Genomic DNA, 15,446 nt, shown 5'->3' on the forward strand with positions numbered 1-15,446 from the left:
CCAGTGCTTATGTTCACAGAAATTTTTACAAACAGCTAAAAGTTCAGCAATGGAACTTTTTTTGGCTAAATGAAAAATATATGAAATAAAACACTATCTGGCTGCTTTTCCTCTGACCTGGCATGGAGGCTGTGACCAACAGCTTGACCTCACATTGTTCCTTCTTCATTGTCTGCTTCAAGTCCTTGAAAAAGAGTCCCTCCACATAGCCCACCACCTCCCACAGGAAAGTCAGCGTGGCTGAGATGGCGTCCATGCCCCACTCACATGGCGTCCTCACAAAGTACATTATAAGTCCCACCTGAAGCAAAGTTCAGAAAAGAATGCATTCAGGCCTTGTAAAGACACCAAACAGTCCTCAAGATTAATTATCAAGAACAGAAAATAACAAAAAAAATATCTAGGATTCAGTACATTATAGAGCTATTCCTTCTGACAAATCCTGGGGGAAGAGAAAAAAAAACATTGCTGCATTGATAAGTAAGAGATGGGCCAACATCTAACCAGGTAGTTGAAGAGAATGTGAGACGTTTGAGCTGGCAGATCCCCAATGTTGAGCAACAGCTTCCTCAGCATGTATATCAGCTCATCCTGAAAGGGCAGATAAAAGCTTGCTCAAAGACTGAAAATCAACTCAGTGTGCCAAGTTTTAGTTGATGCAAAATTTTGCCCTAGGTAACTTACAATGTTCGATAAACTTTTGAAATATTTACTCAAACTAAGACAGCAGGTTTTTGACTGAAGCAATTTTTTTTCCCTAGTACTATAAACATGAATAACACTTGACCTTCAGAACATTAGACTGCAAGTCCATAACGCTACCCACAATGCTCCTGCTGCTTATTATAATATACTGAATAAAGCCAGGTACCCAAAAAAAAAAAAACTCTATATAGCTGCTATTAATGTCATTTTACACAGTATTTATTATAATACAGTATATACCTGCACCTCAAACACCCAACTCATGATACTAACATTGAAAAGTATATTTAATTTTAATTGTATTTTCTTCAATTTCTTCAACTGTGTTTTCTAAAATTTCTCAGTGAAACTGACCTGCATTTTTGCTTTCTGCCATTAGGGGCACAAAAACACACTAAATTTATACAATTAAACATTTATTCACTCAGAATAGAGACTCGAGCTGTGGTGTGGAGGGAGGGGATTAACTATTTCACGGAGCACACACAGTCAGCATATTTTTAAATTTATCATGGCTTTATTAGAGTACCCTGCAATGAACTGGCACCTCATCCAAAGTGTAACTCCCAGCCTTGCGCACAGCAATTCCGAGATAGGTCCAGACCCCCGTGATGAGGACAAGCGGTTAGCAAAAGCGAGCGAGTGAGTTTTACAGAAACTTCCCAGTGAATAAACAGAGAAATGTTTTTTTTAATTACACTATTTTGATAGCTAAATTAAGTTAACCAGTTGCTGACAAACATGTTTATGTTATGCATCCTTGTGGTCAGTTGTGTTAGTTTATCATGAGTAACACAACCAGCATTTACGGTGAAACACTTTTTCATTGTTTTTGGCCACACAACCTCCCAAAACACTGGAACTCACCCTTCCTTTACTCAAGTGTTTGATTCTCTGTTGCACCTGATGGTTAAACACAGCATGATCTCATACAAAACAGAGCTTTAAATAGAAGGCTGTGGATATAACTTTTTTCAGTAATTTTGAAGTAGCCATCAACCATTTTAATAAATGATGAAATAAACTGGGGTCCATGCTGTATTTTGTGTCATTCATGATGTTTACAGGGTAAAGGAACATCCAGACACTGAACTGTGCGAGTTGTCAATGAAAACAGGACAAATAAAGACTTCCAGCAAAATTTTGTTTTCAGTTGTGTTTGTAAGTTGAGGTACAAGTGTACAGGGAACTGGGCAAAAGCTTCAAAATGAACTGGCCTCAGCAAGTGTATATTTTTATAATGAAAGGTTAAGGGCAATGGACAGGTTCACCTGTCTGTTGCTGACAGTGAGCTTCTCCAGAAAGTGTCTGAGCACCAGCGCTGGATCTTCAATCAGACAATTCCACAGGACCTGCTGAGCCACTGCACTCACTGAGTTACATAGGAAAGACCAAAGACGACAAGGCTGGTTAGTTTGCAGGGCTCCTGGGTCACTCATTAAATACCCCACTTCTGAAGACTGTATGACCCTCACTGGCAACAAATTATAGTAAAACCTGATGTCTGACACTATCAAAATGTTGGGATACAGGATCACTATTCAACTACACAATTGGTTGTGTTTGAGACAGCTGTATGTGTCAGTGTTTCCCATCCATATCTGACAGCCTATTATAATTTTTAAAACAGTTACAAAATACAGAAACCTAAAGTTGGTTTACAACTATTGACGAACTTAATTCCTGGTTCTTATTACAAGTTCTACAATTTATGATTGTGACAACTGTTTTGATTTGTGGGACAAGACTCAGGTTTAAGGATTCGGTGGATCTTTTTTATAGGCTGGGTAAAGTCTCAGAGAAAGGGAAAAGAACTACAGGTAGGGTGTAGAAGACATCTAACTGTGGGCAGCAGGGCTTAAATAGGAAAGTCAGGGTAACTTAGGGTTTGTTAGTTGTAACCAGACAGACTACCGTGCGTGGGTTTTTACGTGTTTGAGTGTGTGCCACTCTCATTGGTATGTGAGGGTGTGTGGCACAATAGTCTACAGACTTCATTGAACTGAAATAATACCACTTGTGTGTGTGAATTCCTGAATTCTGCATTTGACGATCATATGCGTTTAATTACAGCTTCACATTTATTTCCTATTGTCGGCCAGGATATACAAAATGTAAAGAAAACAAAATCAGAAGCCAACCATAATTAATCTTATGTGCTCAGATGCCTGGTGTAGAGAATATGTCAAATTGCTATAGTAATCAGACAAAATCAATAATATTTGATAGACAAAAGGGTTAAATTGGTCACATTCGATAGAAACACAACTTGAGGATTATTTCTTGTTGACCACTTTCCCCAACATCAGCTGCTTTCAATTTGCCAACAACAAAAGCTTCAGACAGAACTATGTCTAAAATTTCCAAGAGGAAGAATGTTCAGACAGCCCAGAAAGCCCGTTCCAGCATGATTCCAGACGTCAGGCTAAACCAGGAAACAGTGTTTACACTCTGCTGCAATCTTACCTGCGACGCCATCGTCCCGTACCTCTCCGTCCTCCATCAGGTGGACGATGGGCAGCACAGCAGCACAGATGCATGCTGGGAACACTGCCTGGGGAGGCTGCAGTACATGGTGGGTGGGTGTGTGCTCTGTGGTGTTCTCTTCATCTGCAGGGAGGGTCGATGGAAACACACACTCACTAAAACCAACAATCTACCAATACTGATTGGGCAAGAGAGGTTTTCTGTTTCTACAGCAAATTCTGCAAGTGCACACACAAAACCTTACATTTATGAACAAAACTGATGAGAAATAAATCACATTTTTTGTACAAGAATGCTGATCAGCTGGTTTAGAGTAATATTAGAAAAAACTGAATTATATTCATTGTATAATTTACAGATTAAAGCCAAATGTTACAGATCTTTTTTTAATACAAACATTCTGTACGTCAGTGTATGAACAAAACATGTTCCTCAATGTCTAATAGATGAATGTACGGATACCAAAAAAGCTCTTCAATTATTAATAAGATCAACACAAGTTTAGGCAGATATCACCCAAAACATGGGCAACTATTAAAAAAAAATTCTAAGCTTTTTAAAGAATGTCTGTCAAGCAAGTTATGATGTTAGGAAGTCCACTACTATTGTTGTAAGATTTCTGTGACTAAAAAGATTGTGTTATGAATCTTATGCTGGTGCAATGCACAATTTGCAAGAAATTTCAGTTATGCAGAAAGCAAGAACTTTTAAAACATTTCAAACAACTTTTCCTTTGCGGGAAGAGTTAGAATATAAAGTGTTTTGGGGGGGGGGGGGGGGGGGAGCAGGCAAGTAGGTTGTGCAGTCCTTTATATGACACTGTGCAGTTATTTTCATATATCCTCCCCGTTGGAACCACAGGTCAAATAGAGCTGTGCAGTATCTGATGTTACCAAAAATAATGCCTGCAACCCTTCTCAGGGAGCCACTTTGTTAAAGTATGTTTTCGGAGTATGTGTCGAACAAAAAAAAAACCATTTGCAAAAATAAGCTTATTGCAACAGACTATGGGTTGCTGTGCTGACGAGTTAGCAACCAGCCTAGAGAATGCTTTAAAGTTTAAAACTTCAAACTGCAAGTTTTATTCACTCATGCTCAATGAAAGTATAGATGTCAGTGACACTGCCTGGTTGGAAGTCTTTATTGATAGAGTCACTAAATATTTTACTGAAGGAGCTGCTTTCGTACCAATAACAGGCACCACAAAGGCAAGTGACGCTGGAAATAACTCTGTAGTGCAAGACTGTATTCAGCTTCCGACTTGAATTAAATTGTCTTCAAGGAAAAGTGATTAAAATTCAGTGTCTGACCATGTGAAGACCTTTCAAATAAAATTACATCTGTAGGAATCACAGTTCAAAAATTAAAACTTCAGGTATTTCTCTTTGGCATTATGCTCAAGATGCTCTGAATTACATCAGAATCATAACAGAATTAGATTCTAAAACCTCATGAAGAACAGCTTAAGTTTCACGTTCTGTTCCCTTCCATTAACATAGAATGTGACACCAGAGGATCTGCAATCTTCAAATTTATCTTTGTAGGGCTTCTGTAAGAATCATGTCTCCAAAAAGTGTCTAGGCCTTTGCATGCATGCATGACTTAACCTTTTTCCACTTTTTTTGGCAGCACGTATTTACTGTATGGGAACATGTGTTTTCCAGGATGAAGTATATGAAGTGCTTGACACGATGGCCACACAGTCATTTGTAAGTAGCAACATGAAGAAAACTCCATCTACTGAAGTCTGACATTAAGAGTCCTGCTCATGAGAACAGTGAAAAGTATCACATCAACATCATGGTGTCACTGGTAAATAAGGATGTCTATAATGAAGACAATGAATGACTATTTTAATAATGTTCTGTTTTGTTCATGCAGATAATGTAATTAATATTGTTCCATTATACATTTCTGTGTTTCATGTATCACTTAAACACTGTGTACACAGTCTTTTCCATGGTATTAAGCTATGAATAGCATTGTCTGACTGTGCAGGTCTGGGAACTGTAGCTGTTCGGTTACATTTCCCTTGGACTTTATATCTTTAATTCATGTGATTGTGGTTATTTCTTTTAACCTTTTTTCCCTGTTTCATTTAAAAAAAAAAAAAACACACCAAACTCCCTGAGAATCTTTTAATCTGGTACTCTTAGGCCCACTGAAAACTCATGAGACACAGGCCATTCCAAATTGTGTAAAGAATATATTTTTTGTACAATCCATGAGAGTATGATTTTATTTGACTTCAACTTTAAGCAGTTTGGCTTGATTAGTTTGTATATTATACTATAATGTTGTTAGGCTAAGGTGAGACCTCCCCGTAAGATGAGGCCCTGCTGGCCCCACTTCTTGTTGGGGGGAGGACACTACTTTTAGGGGTGAAATATTCTCAGCAATTCGCTTGATGGAAAGAAATTGTGGAACATCACTAACCTTCAGCACTAACAATGGAGCGCACAGACCACATAGAGCCCCTGCGGAAGGAATAGTTTCGATGCGAGTTGCTGGAGGCACATGAGGGGCTAACAGACAGCCGGCGGGAAGCCAGGTTTACCACTTCTTCTACTGGCAAGAAACACATGATATCTTGTCAGACATGTATATGGTGGAATGCCTAGCTATTAAGCTAAAAACGGCATGAAGCTTTACCTCATCCCACTACATACACAGTAAAAGCATAATGATAATCAGAAACTTTTATATTGTGGTGAAATCATGGACTGACATATAGTTGTTTTACACTGTTTCAGTGATACTTGGGAAAATTGGTTTGGGGTTTTCAAAGGGGCTGGAAACACATTAATATTTTTCCATTTTAAAATAATGGGAAAAAGGCTTTAAATATCTAAAATTTCAGTATTCTGAATCCTTTTTCTGGAACACATTAATATTGAAAAAAATCAAAAGATTTCTGTATTTAAAACTATGGTACTGATTACTACATAGAGGCAGACAAGTTAACAGCCAATTATGACAATAGCCATCACAGAGTAAAGAGCCAACAAAACAGTTATCGCACTTTGTATGGTTAACCTGTGATAGTTGAAGTCATCTTTCGGTTCCAAATGCTAACATATGTGAGCAATGCGGCATTACACAACGTGTCAGTGATTTGACAGATACATGCTTGTGCTGCAGCATGCTACGCTGAGAGTGGCCCACCTTCCTCCTCCTGCTCTGGGGGTGGGCTGCAGGTGGGCTCATAGCATGCCTCCTGAGTGATGGGGATAGCTGTGATGATGCTAGCTTCACGGCCCAAGCGCCGTTTCTCTTCTTCTTGCTGTAGGTTCTTCAGAATATGCTCAGCTCGCTGGTGGGAGCGTGACACTGCTCGTGCGGAGAAGGATTTCTACATAATGATGGGGAGAGTGAGGAGATACAGTGAGGCTAAGATGCTCAGAAGGAGGAAAGAATTTTCTACTTCTTTCTGCAAAACTAACAAAACTATTGTAAGCAAACTATGGACCACACCTGTATATCAACCCTAGAGAATACACTTGCTCTCTTAGGCACACTGCACAGCAAATGCATGATATGTCTCTAAAAACTGCAGCGCTAGCAAAGAACCTGCTCCTGTACACCACAAGGCTATAATTGTGTATGCCATCATAACACCACAAACTCTAAAGATGGTGAAGCTCTCCATCTCAGGAATTGCCAACAATTTGCATATCTCAACTGACATTCCATGTACAGGCACATTCTAAACAGAAAGTATACACTTGCTCCTAGTGTTAAAAGTTGTACATTTTGGAGTCTGTCAACATTTCTGTTTGTTTATTTCTTAAAAGAGGGGTAACGGAACATCTTAATTCCACTTGTTTCCAGGCTGTTCACGCTTTATGTCTGGTCTTACAGAAGATCAGGAGGTTAAATACTGGACATTTTTAGAGGATGAATTAGCCTTAAAGGTGTTTGTGAATACAGTGTTTTTATTTTTAGCTGGGTTGAAACATAACCTTGACAGCAGTACTGAGGATTGTGGCAGACAGGACAGAAACAGGAATGCATGGAAAATGGAACTTGAGAACCAGCAAAAGACAAGTTGGCACTTGCACAAGCACCACATCATATGGCACTCAAAGGAAATTTCTGTAGAGCTTCAGAAAAAAAGTTACTGAAGAATACAGTCATTTCTAAGACTCAACTTCAATCCAACTGCAGTCAGAGCCACACTGAAAGAGAGAAAGTCTGGAACAGTGGTCAAACTATATAGGTGTGGCCATCTTCCAATGTCTCCAGTCAAGATAAAACAGTGTGTGACTCTATGCTTGTTGAGACTAGTCTCTTTAGTAAATTGAAATCAATTTGCCCATGTTTTTACAGTAAAACTGGAATATGCAATTAAACTGGTACTTTGCTTGTTTTAACTACTGTATAAATCAATTTACATGTGCAAGGAAAAATTAATCAAACTTCATTAATCCCAGAGGGGGGAGAAAAAAAAAAAAAAAAAAAAAAAAAAAAAACACTCACTTTGGTTGCAGCAGCATACAATGCACAACACATACAGGTGGTCTCTGATTTACGATGGGGTTACGATCCCTGAAACCCATCATAAGTCAAAAATATCTTACGTCAAAAATGCATTTAATACACACCTCTGCATGACAGAATGGGAGATACAGATTGCTGTCGCTGCCCAGCATCATGAGATATTATCGCTCCGTGTATCGCTCGCCCGGGACCAAAAAAAAAAAATTCAAAATTTGAAGTACGGTTTCTACTCAATGTCTATTGTGATCTCACCACCGTAAAGTCAAAAAAAAAAAAAAAAAAAAAAAAAAAAAAATCATAATTCAAACCATCATAAATCAGGGACCACCTGTATAACAATTTACTGTAACTTAAGAGACAGCTGGTACTGTAGTGGTTAGAGTTGCTACCTTTGGACCCAAAGGTTACAGGCTCAACTCCTACCTCCAGCTGTAGTACCCTTGAGCAATGTACTTACCCTAAATTGCAACAGTAAAGTTACCCAGCTGTATAAATGTGTAAGTACTTGTAGATACATTTACATTTATTCATTCAGCTTACACTTCTCCAAAGCGGCTTACAATGTTAATATAGGTAGGTTAACACTAAACTGCTTTGGAGAAAAGCATCAGCTGAATGAATAAATGTAAGCAGTAGCTGTACAATTAAGTAAAAAATTCAATATAAAAATACAGTGCATTCAAAAAAAAAAATCCCTTTACTTTTTCACATTTTTTGTTGCACCTACATAACTTACACAAATTAAACAGTATTGTCGCATCTGTGTAGGCAAGTGCCACAAATCTCCTAGTACAGTCAAGGCTAAAAACATTATATAACTAAGACTGATGATCACAGGTGGCCAATTTTGCTTGCTGTGCAAAAATGGGCTACTGTGACAATGTACAAGGTGAGGACTTACAGACTGGTCCTCGCTGATTGGATCCTGGACGCTCCCTGTGTTCTGGGGTACCCAGGGTGGGTCAAACATGGGAACACATGGCATACCCAGAATTGGGGAGGGCAGCGTGAAGTTGATGCTAGGTGGAGGAATCTGGGAACAAAAGCATGCAAAAGTGATGCTGTTACATGCACTCATTCAGCACTTCGAAGTCATTCCGTTAAAGCTATACCTGTTAATCAAACAGTAAAACACATGCATATAATAAGATATGAGGGGTCTGCATACGATTTTGAGTTCTTGTCAATTATAACTGTATTGTATGACCTCATTATACTCATTTACTGGGGTATCAAAGACACATGAAACCAATCTCACTGTGACCAGAACAAGCAGAGGACATTCACAGCATGAAAACTGCATGCATAGGAGAAATAGTTTTCAAGAGAAAACCTTGAAGATCTGCTGAGCTCCCTCTTCCATTCGAGGCCACACCTGGTACCGAAACCGCCATAGTGTGTAGAATTTCAGCACCGAATTAATCCGCTGGCTTGCCTCCTGGTGGTGGAACTCTGCCATCATCATGTCAGAGACTGCATCAGGTACCTTCACAGCACACAGCAGGAACATGGCAGCTATAAAAGACAGATTGAGGGAGAGAAGAAGCAATTTAAATTCTTGCTGCTTCCTATGGTACTTGTATGATAACCAAAAAATCCATTCCATCCAATCCAAAAACACCTTAACTGACTCCTCTCAAACTGGAGAAATAGCAGCTCTGCTCCAAAGGGTCTCCCTGTTTATTGAAGATCTCTCTAGTCAGACTGCGACAACAAACTTGAGCAAGGTTGCAGTGGTGGAAATGAGGATCCTTCTCTTTTGGTCACTACCCAAAGCTTGTGACCACAGCTGAGGATGCTTCTGCCTCACAGTTTTGTACAACTTTTGCAATAATGCAGCTGCTGTACCAAGCTGTTTATCAGTCTCACCATTTGTGAGAGGGTCCCCAAGGTACAGGGGTGCTTGGAAGTTTGTGAACCCTTTAGAATTTTCTCCATTTATGCATGAATTTGACCCAAAACCTGATCGGATATGCCTGCAAGATTCGCAAGCAAGTCCTAAAACTAGATAGAGAGAACCCAATTAAACAAATGTCGAAAAATTACACTTGTTCTCAGTAAAGGGTTTAGAAACTTTCAAGCACCACTGTAGTTATACTCCTTCACATGGACAGCTACACCTCCCAGCTGGGGGGGGGACATTACTTTACTTAAATATCAAGACTGTCAGCTTGCAGATCACTTGACTCACATTTGTGGACATGTGGCCTATTGACCACACTTTGGGAACCACTGCTCTAACACACTCTGAAAATTACCCCACATCACCTGCAGATAACACCAATAAAACCTTGGCATCCCAGACTGGATGCCCCAAACCTCAACTAGACCTTGAGGTTTTATCCATGCTTCTCAACCTGAAGAAGATACAAGACACACTCTTACTCTAATCTAATACCTACACTGAGGGAGCTTCCACTGTATATGCCATGGCATAGAAGTTCTCAGAGCCACAAAATTTATGTAGACGGGGTTTGCAAATTCATACAACCTCTTCAGTACCATTATAGAACCTTTTGAATGTTAAGAGCAGGTGTCCTAGGGTCAGGACAAAATCTACATTGTTCCTCCTCAATCTGCAGTTGGAAAGAATCAACTAACTTGATGCCACTTACTCTACAGTACTCTTCTATTTGCAACAAACCCATTTCCATCATGTTGGTCTAAGCAGTCTTTCTCTGTCCTATCTCTCTTACCGAGGGTGAATTACATCTAACCTCCCCTCACTTTGCTAGTGTTGAGCCCAAAAGGTAGCTTCACACTGTCTTTTTGGGCTTAGCCCCTGGGGGGGGGGGTGGTGCACAGTTCTGGTGAATACTAACCCAGGAGCTAATGTCATCTACAGAACCTGATGTTTTACATGTCCAAGTTTGGCCTTTGGTAAACATTGTGTATTGCACAGTGTGGCCTAGTCTGTCTGTCAGTCAGTCCCACGGATAGAGCTTACCAGCTGCAGCTGCCATGTGCTCATCTACACTTAGAAGAAGCTCCCAGGCTGCTGGCTGAACATCTCCATACATGTCCTCTGTTAAAATTGGTGCTGCTTTGATGAGCAAGGACAGAGGTGCTGGAGACAGGCTCATCACCTGATTTGGTGACAGACCAGAGGATTAGAAAGAGCACACAACATTATATCACCCTACCGCAGGAAGAAGAAAGGCAGATGTAAGAGGCACCTGGTTGCGAATGTATTTGAGCATGCCAGTGTCCTTCTTCCCCTCAGCATTGCTGTCTGAGGGCCGCTTCTTCATGGATGGCGTCCGGAGGCAAGACTTGTCCGAGCACTGGAACCACAGTAGATTTCAGTACAACAGTCAGAGATAGCCATTGCTTTCTATACTGTCTGAGCTTCGGCAGTGTCAGCTATATCCCATACAAATTCACAGTAATAAAACCCATGATTGTTAATCACACAGATGCTTGATGCCTGGCTCCTCTGTGTTTATACCTCTTTTGACTTCTTAGCACGGGTCCCAATGTTGACAGCATAGCCATCACCACGCAAGCTGTCTACTGTTTCACCATACAGCAGCTTGATGGCTCGCACAAGTCGGGCACAGGAGCGATTGTGACGTTGGTAGCAGCGTTGATGGCAGAAGTCCACATGGGTACAAATGAAGCTCTGTTGGTTGCACAGCAGGATCATAACCTAGGGAAGAAAACAAGAGACTGCCTGAAAGTCAGTAGTGAAAAAGATTATGCAGAAGATGGACAAATACACATTTATGTAAAACTGAAAAACTTTCTCAGAGATTTAAAAAACTAGCTTCTACTAAACAAGTTGAAGTGTTCCCTATTGCGTATGTCAGATCTTAAACAAGATTCAGAAGGTGCCAAGTCTCACATTCCTGCTCACAATGTATTATAAGTGGATAGGTGGTTAATGCAACCTGGGGCAGAAGGCAGGATCTGCCTGATGGATAGCTCTCAGTGACCTTGCCCAGCCCTAATAGAATAATGATGACCAGCTGGTTCCAGCTGAAGGGGCACAACAAGGACTTCTAAGCAGCTGGTCAGAGAACTTTCTTTTGCCAATCAATGTGGTGTCAGACATCAGGAAACAAAAGCAACATAAATGACAAAAGTATCATGGTGTGATAATGATTTTTTTTTTTTTTTAATTAAATGTTTTATTGCTTTGTTTTCAGTAAAAATAATGGAGGGGAGTCAAACACAAGCTACAACAATCAAGACTGAATCAGGATGCACTACTATGGGAGTATAGGGTGACTATAGCATTAATTTACAATGGCTATAAACAGTGCTTTTCCACTAATTATTGTTTCTGTTTTATCAATATGATATGAAATGAGTTTGACATACTTGTGTATGAGAATAACGATGATGATGATAATTATAAAGGAAGTTAAAGGTGGCAAGAAGTTGCCGAATATTAGAAATGCTTACAGAATTAAGTCTATCACTGGGATTGATTTGGGGGTTCTGGGAAATACACTTTTTTTTTTGGTAATTTTTGAATTAATTTTATGGGTGGTTACTTGTTTTGTAAGTTAAAATATTTCTAGTAGGTTAACAGAAATAAGTTAATGTCTTTGAGAGGATACTTTTAAAGTCACTGTAGCTTTATTTGAGGTTTTCCCATAACTGGTACATAAGGGATGTTTATGTTACTAAGCTTTAACTGATGGTAATTTAATGGTAAATGGCACTTTAGATTTTTGAACAAACTGAGTTATGGACATACTTTTGGTCCCAAGTGTGTTTGTAAGTTGTGGAACCTCTAATGTATTTCTGTTTCTCCAGTACTGGCTATATGGCAGTTGCTGTAACTAGTTTACTTACATTCCTGAGCTATGTTTTATCTGGAGTTGTGAAAACCTGAGTAATAAAGATGTATAATATAGTGAACACTTCACACATGAGAAGTTTTTCTGGAAATATAAATTTTATAGACCAGTTCAGCCCACCTATTGGATGTCAAAACCAGTCCCCTGTGCTTAGGCTGTGACCTACATGCAACCATGACATGTTACGATGGTAGTTGTCCTCCAGCCCACCACTGCTCAAACCCTCTGGCTCAATGCTGGGCTCGCTTGTGCTCCATGGGCTTCCTATGGGAGAGCACAGAGGAACAGGATGTTCAGACCCCTCTTCCATACACACACAGATAAAAATCTGTGCCTATGTTATGTAGCAGGTCACAAAGAGTGCCCAGAAACAACAATACTAATGTCAACAATCAGTTGTATGCACCTTAGAAGACACATGTGGAGCATTTATGTTGCCAAGCAGGTCAGGACTATGGCCCCCAAATCACTGTGTATAAATCATTAGTTAATGTAGGATGTATGGCTGTACATACCAAATCGATTTCTATGCTGAATATATGGGTAATTAAACACCGATGAGACATTTTCATATATCTGGGCTACTATTTACTGGTGATTACCAGTAAATCAGCAGAATTAATAAATTAGCAGTAGGGTCCTGGTAACTATTAGTTATCTGTGGAAATACACTAGCAACCACACAACTGCCAAAGCCAAGTTTTAGCACCAGTGTATCTGCGTTTCTAATTTGTGCTAGTTTCCAATGTCATCTGTATTGCTGTGCTGGGGAATTAGTTATTGTTGTTCTTACTATTTGATACTTTAGTGTGTACCGCAATCACCAAGTGAGTGACAATGTTTCAGCCGATTACCAATGTCTGTGACTGTATCTCTGCTCTGGGACAACAGTCCTTCTTCATTCTCTGACTCCGAATCTTGCCGGGACATCTTAGTGCTCTTCAGGCTGCCAGCTCTACGAATAGATGACAGGGAGCCACCCTTCTTCACCCGGAAGCTTTGGGCACCCTTGATTTGCAGATGGCGGGAGCCTCCGATGCGAATCTTTCTTATGGGAGCTGTTGGGGGGAAAGGAGATGGTTCAGACTGCAAAGCCTCACAAGCTTCGTATCAGTAATATCTGCATGTTGTAATTATGTAATTTTATTCATTTAGCAGACACTTTTCTCCAATGATACATACATCTGAGAATATAATTTGATTACATTAGATTAGGAGAAAGCAACATATAGCTGCAGAAAATGTGATAAAGTAAAGTTTGTTTCTTTCCACTTTATGCACCAATGTTCATCACACAAGTAGCTGCATAAAACTCAATAGATGATTCCTAATCACCTTCCGACAATTTTTTTATTTTTTTTTTGGCGATACAAATGTAGCCCTGTAGCGCTACTAGTTATGTGTTCATTGTGAAGGTTTACGTAAAGCTTCATCAATTTGATTAATAGTGTGGTTGAAGCCATACCAACATATGTTGGAACAGGTGCAGCCTACGCGTTATGCCAGTTCTGCACGTATTGTGAATTGATTGGGCTTCGGTTTGGCGCCGAACCAATGAGAGAAAAGAGGGATGGAATGAATGGGAAAAGTCTCTAGACGGGGCTGAAAACTCGTCGTTTTAAACCGAATGTCTCGCAGGACCACAAGGACACCCGGGAAACTTAAACTCGCCTATATACAAAATCCACACGAAATGATATTTTGAAAATTATTTTCTCTTTGGTTGCTCTTTCAGCAACCAAAAAAATATCACCTCCTCACTCTCTGGAGCGCTCTCTCGAACACCTCCTTCACACACTCTCCTCTGCACCCAGGTGAAAATGAATGCAAACAACCAAACATTATATTATAAGAAAACACAAACTTCACACGTATTCAATTTCTTACGAACAACGAATAACCTCGGTGCTACACACTTCGACGCACAACAGGCTAGAAGTTTTTTACAGAACCTCGGCTTCTTGCACACAACAAAATGAAAATCATCATGTCTCGAATACTCCCTAATACGTAATTTAACACCCTCGTTGCAGGCCTGGACGCAGCTTGTGTGCGTTGAGACCCAAGATTATGGGTCGCTTCACTCTTGCGAACAGAACTTAAGGGAAAAAAAACCGCAGTTTACCTTTAGGCTAAGTTATCCCCGTCCACTCGAGTTCGGGGCGGGTAAAAACTCCAGCGATGGCCGACGGCGATGCCCGAGGAACTTCGCGCGTTACCGGTAGCACGAAGCGTTATAATAAATAATGATCGGGTTCTCTTCAGTCCTCCTCCGTCACACCGGCGTAGCAGTTCGACGAGACGGGCTGGGATTTTGGGGTTAGTATTGTGTGTGGGACAATAACTTTGAATATTCCTTTGGGTTTTATGGTGTTTGGAGAATTTATAAATTTGTTTTTATCGAAATACTTGGGTTATACATTTAGTTGGAATAGAACCCAGGGACACCACCCTCATAATTAGGTGAAATGGAATGGAGGGTGGCGCTACACAAATATTTACATATAATACACAGGAGTAGCAGCTGTGTAAAGGCTTCAGGCATGATGATCATACAGTTATGGTGCATGAACGTTTACACCTCACAGGAGCTTAAGAGAGATTATTCATGGGCGAAGTGAGTCTGGAAGATGTGAGTTCTCAGACCCTTTTTAAATGTGAACAAAGTTATTGTATTAGTTTAAGGAGGAGTGTAATGGTGGTATAGAGGGTAGCAATGGTGCCACTGCTGTCTCTCAGATGAGCTGCTAAAATGTAAGATTGAATGTAGCTCAATCTGTACAAAATTGGCCTGTTTTCCATGTGATCATTAATCTTAAGTCGGTTTCCTACATGTGCTCCTGTAGCACGGTGCAAAAACGTGTTTCGGGTGAATTACAAATTTAATTAGATGATAATATGTTTGGCTACCCTATGGTGGACTGGCACCCCATTCTGGTTATACCC

The 15,446-nt window shown here is 40.1% G+C and overlaps 1 protein-coding gene across 12 annotated transcripts in view; it reads right to left on the reverse strand.

Moving 5' to 3' along the window:
* Window positions 1-15,446, reverse strand: part of unc80 (unc-80 homolog (C. elegans)) — a 77,782-nt gene that overhangs the window by 31,859 nt on the left and 30,477 nt on the right. For 10 of the 12 annotated variants that reach the window (XR_003797306.1, XM_029248745.1, XM_018726514.2 and 7 more), the window contains exons 27-39: window positions 13,355-13,558; window positions 12,667-12,764; window positions 11,141-11,341; window positions 10,869-10,976; window positions 10,640-10,778; window positions 9,026-9,207; window positions 8,594-8,725; window positions 6,358-6,544; window positions 5,629-5,760; window positions 3,172-3,315; window positions 1,977-2,077; window positions 505-591; window positions 118-301 (exon numbers count right to left, since the gene is read on the reverse strand). Coding sequence is in view for 11 of the 12 variants with exons in the window: in XM_029248745.1 (XP_029104578.1) it covers window positions 118-301; window positions 505-591; window positions 1,977-2,077; window positions 3,172-3,315; window positions 5,629-5,760; window positions 6,358-6,544; window positions 8,594-8,725; window positions 9,026-9,207; window positions 10,640-10,778; window positions 10,869-10,976; window positions 11,141-11,341; window positions 12,667-12,764; window positions 13,355-13,558 (1,899 nt within the window). In the remaining variant the exon portion in view is untranslated. The remainder of the gene's footprint in view (window positions 1-117; window positions 302-504; window positions 592-1,976; window positions 2,078-3,171; window positions 3,316-5,628; window positions 5,761-6,357; window positions 6,545-8,593; window positions 8,726-9,025; window positions 9,208-10,639; window positions 10,779-10,868; window positions 10,977-11,140; window positions 11,342-12,666; window positions 12,765-13,354; window positions 13,559-15,446) is intronic. The other 2 variants (XM_029248746.1, XM_029248740.1) reach the window with 1 other exon arrangement.

The sequence above is a fragment of the Scleropages formosus genome, chromosome 24 (genome assembly GCF_900964775.1).
Source record: "Scleropages formosus chromosome 24, fSclFor1.1, whole genome shotgun sequence".
NCBI classification, from domain to species: Eukaryota; Metazoa; Chordata; class Actinopteri; order Osteoglossiformes; family Osteoglossidae; genus Scleropages; species Scleropages formosus.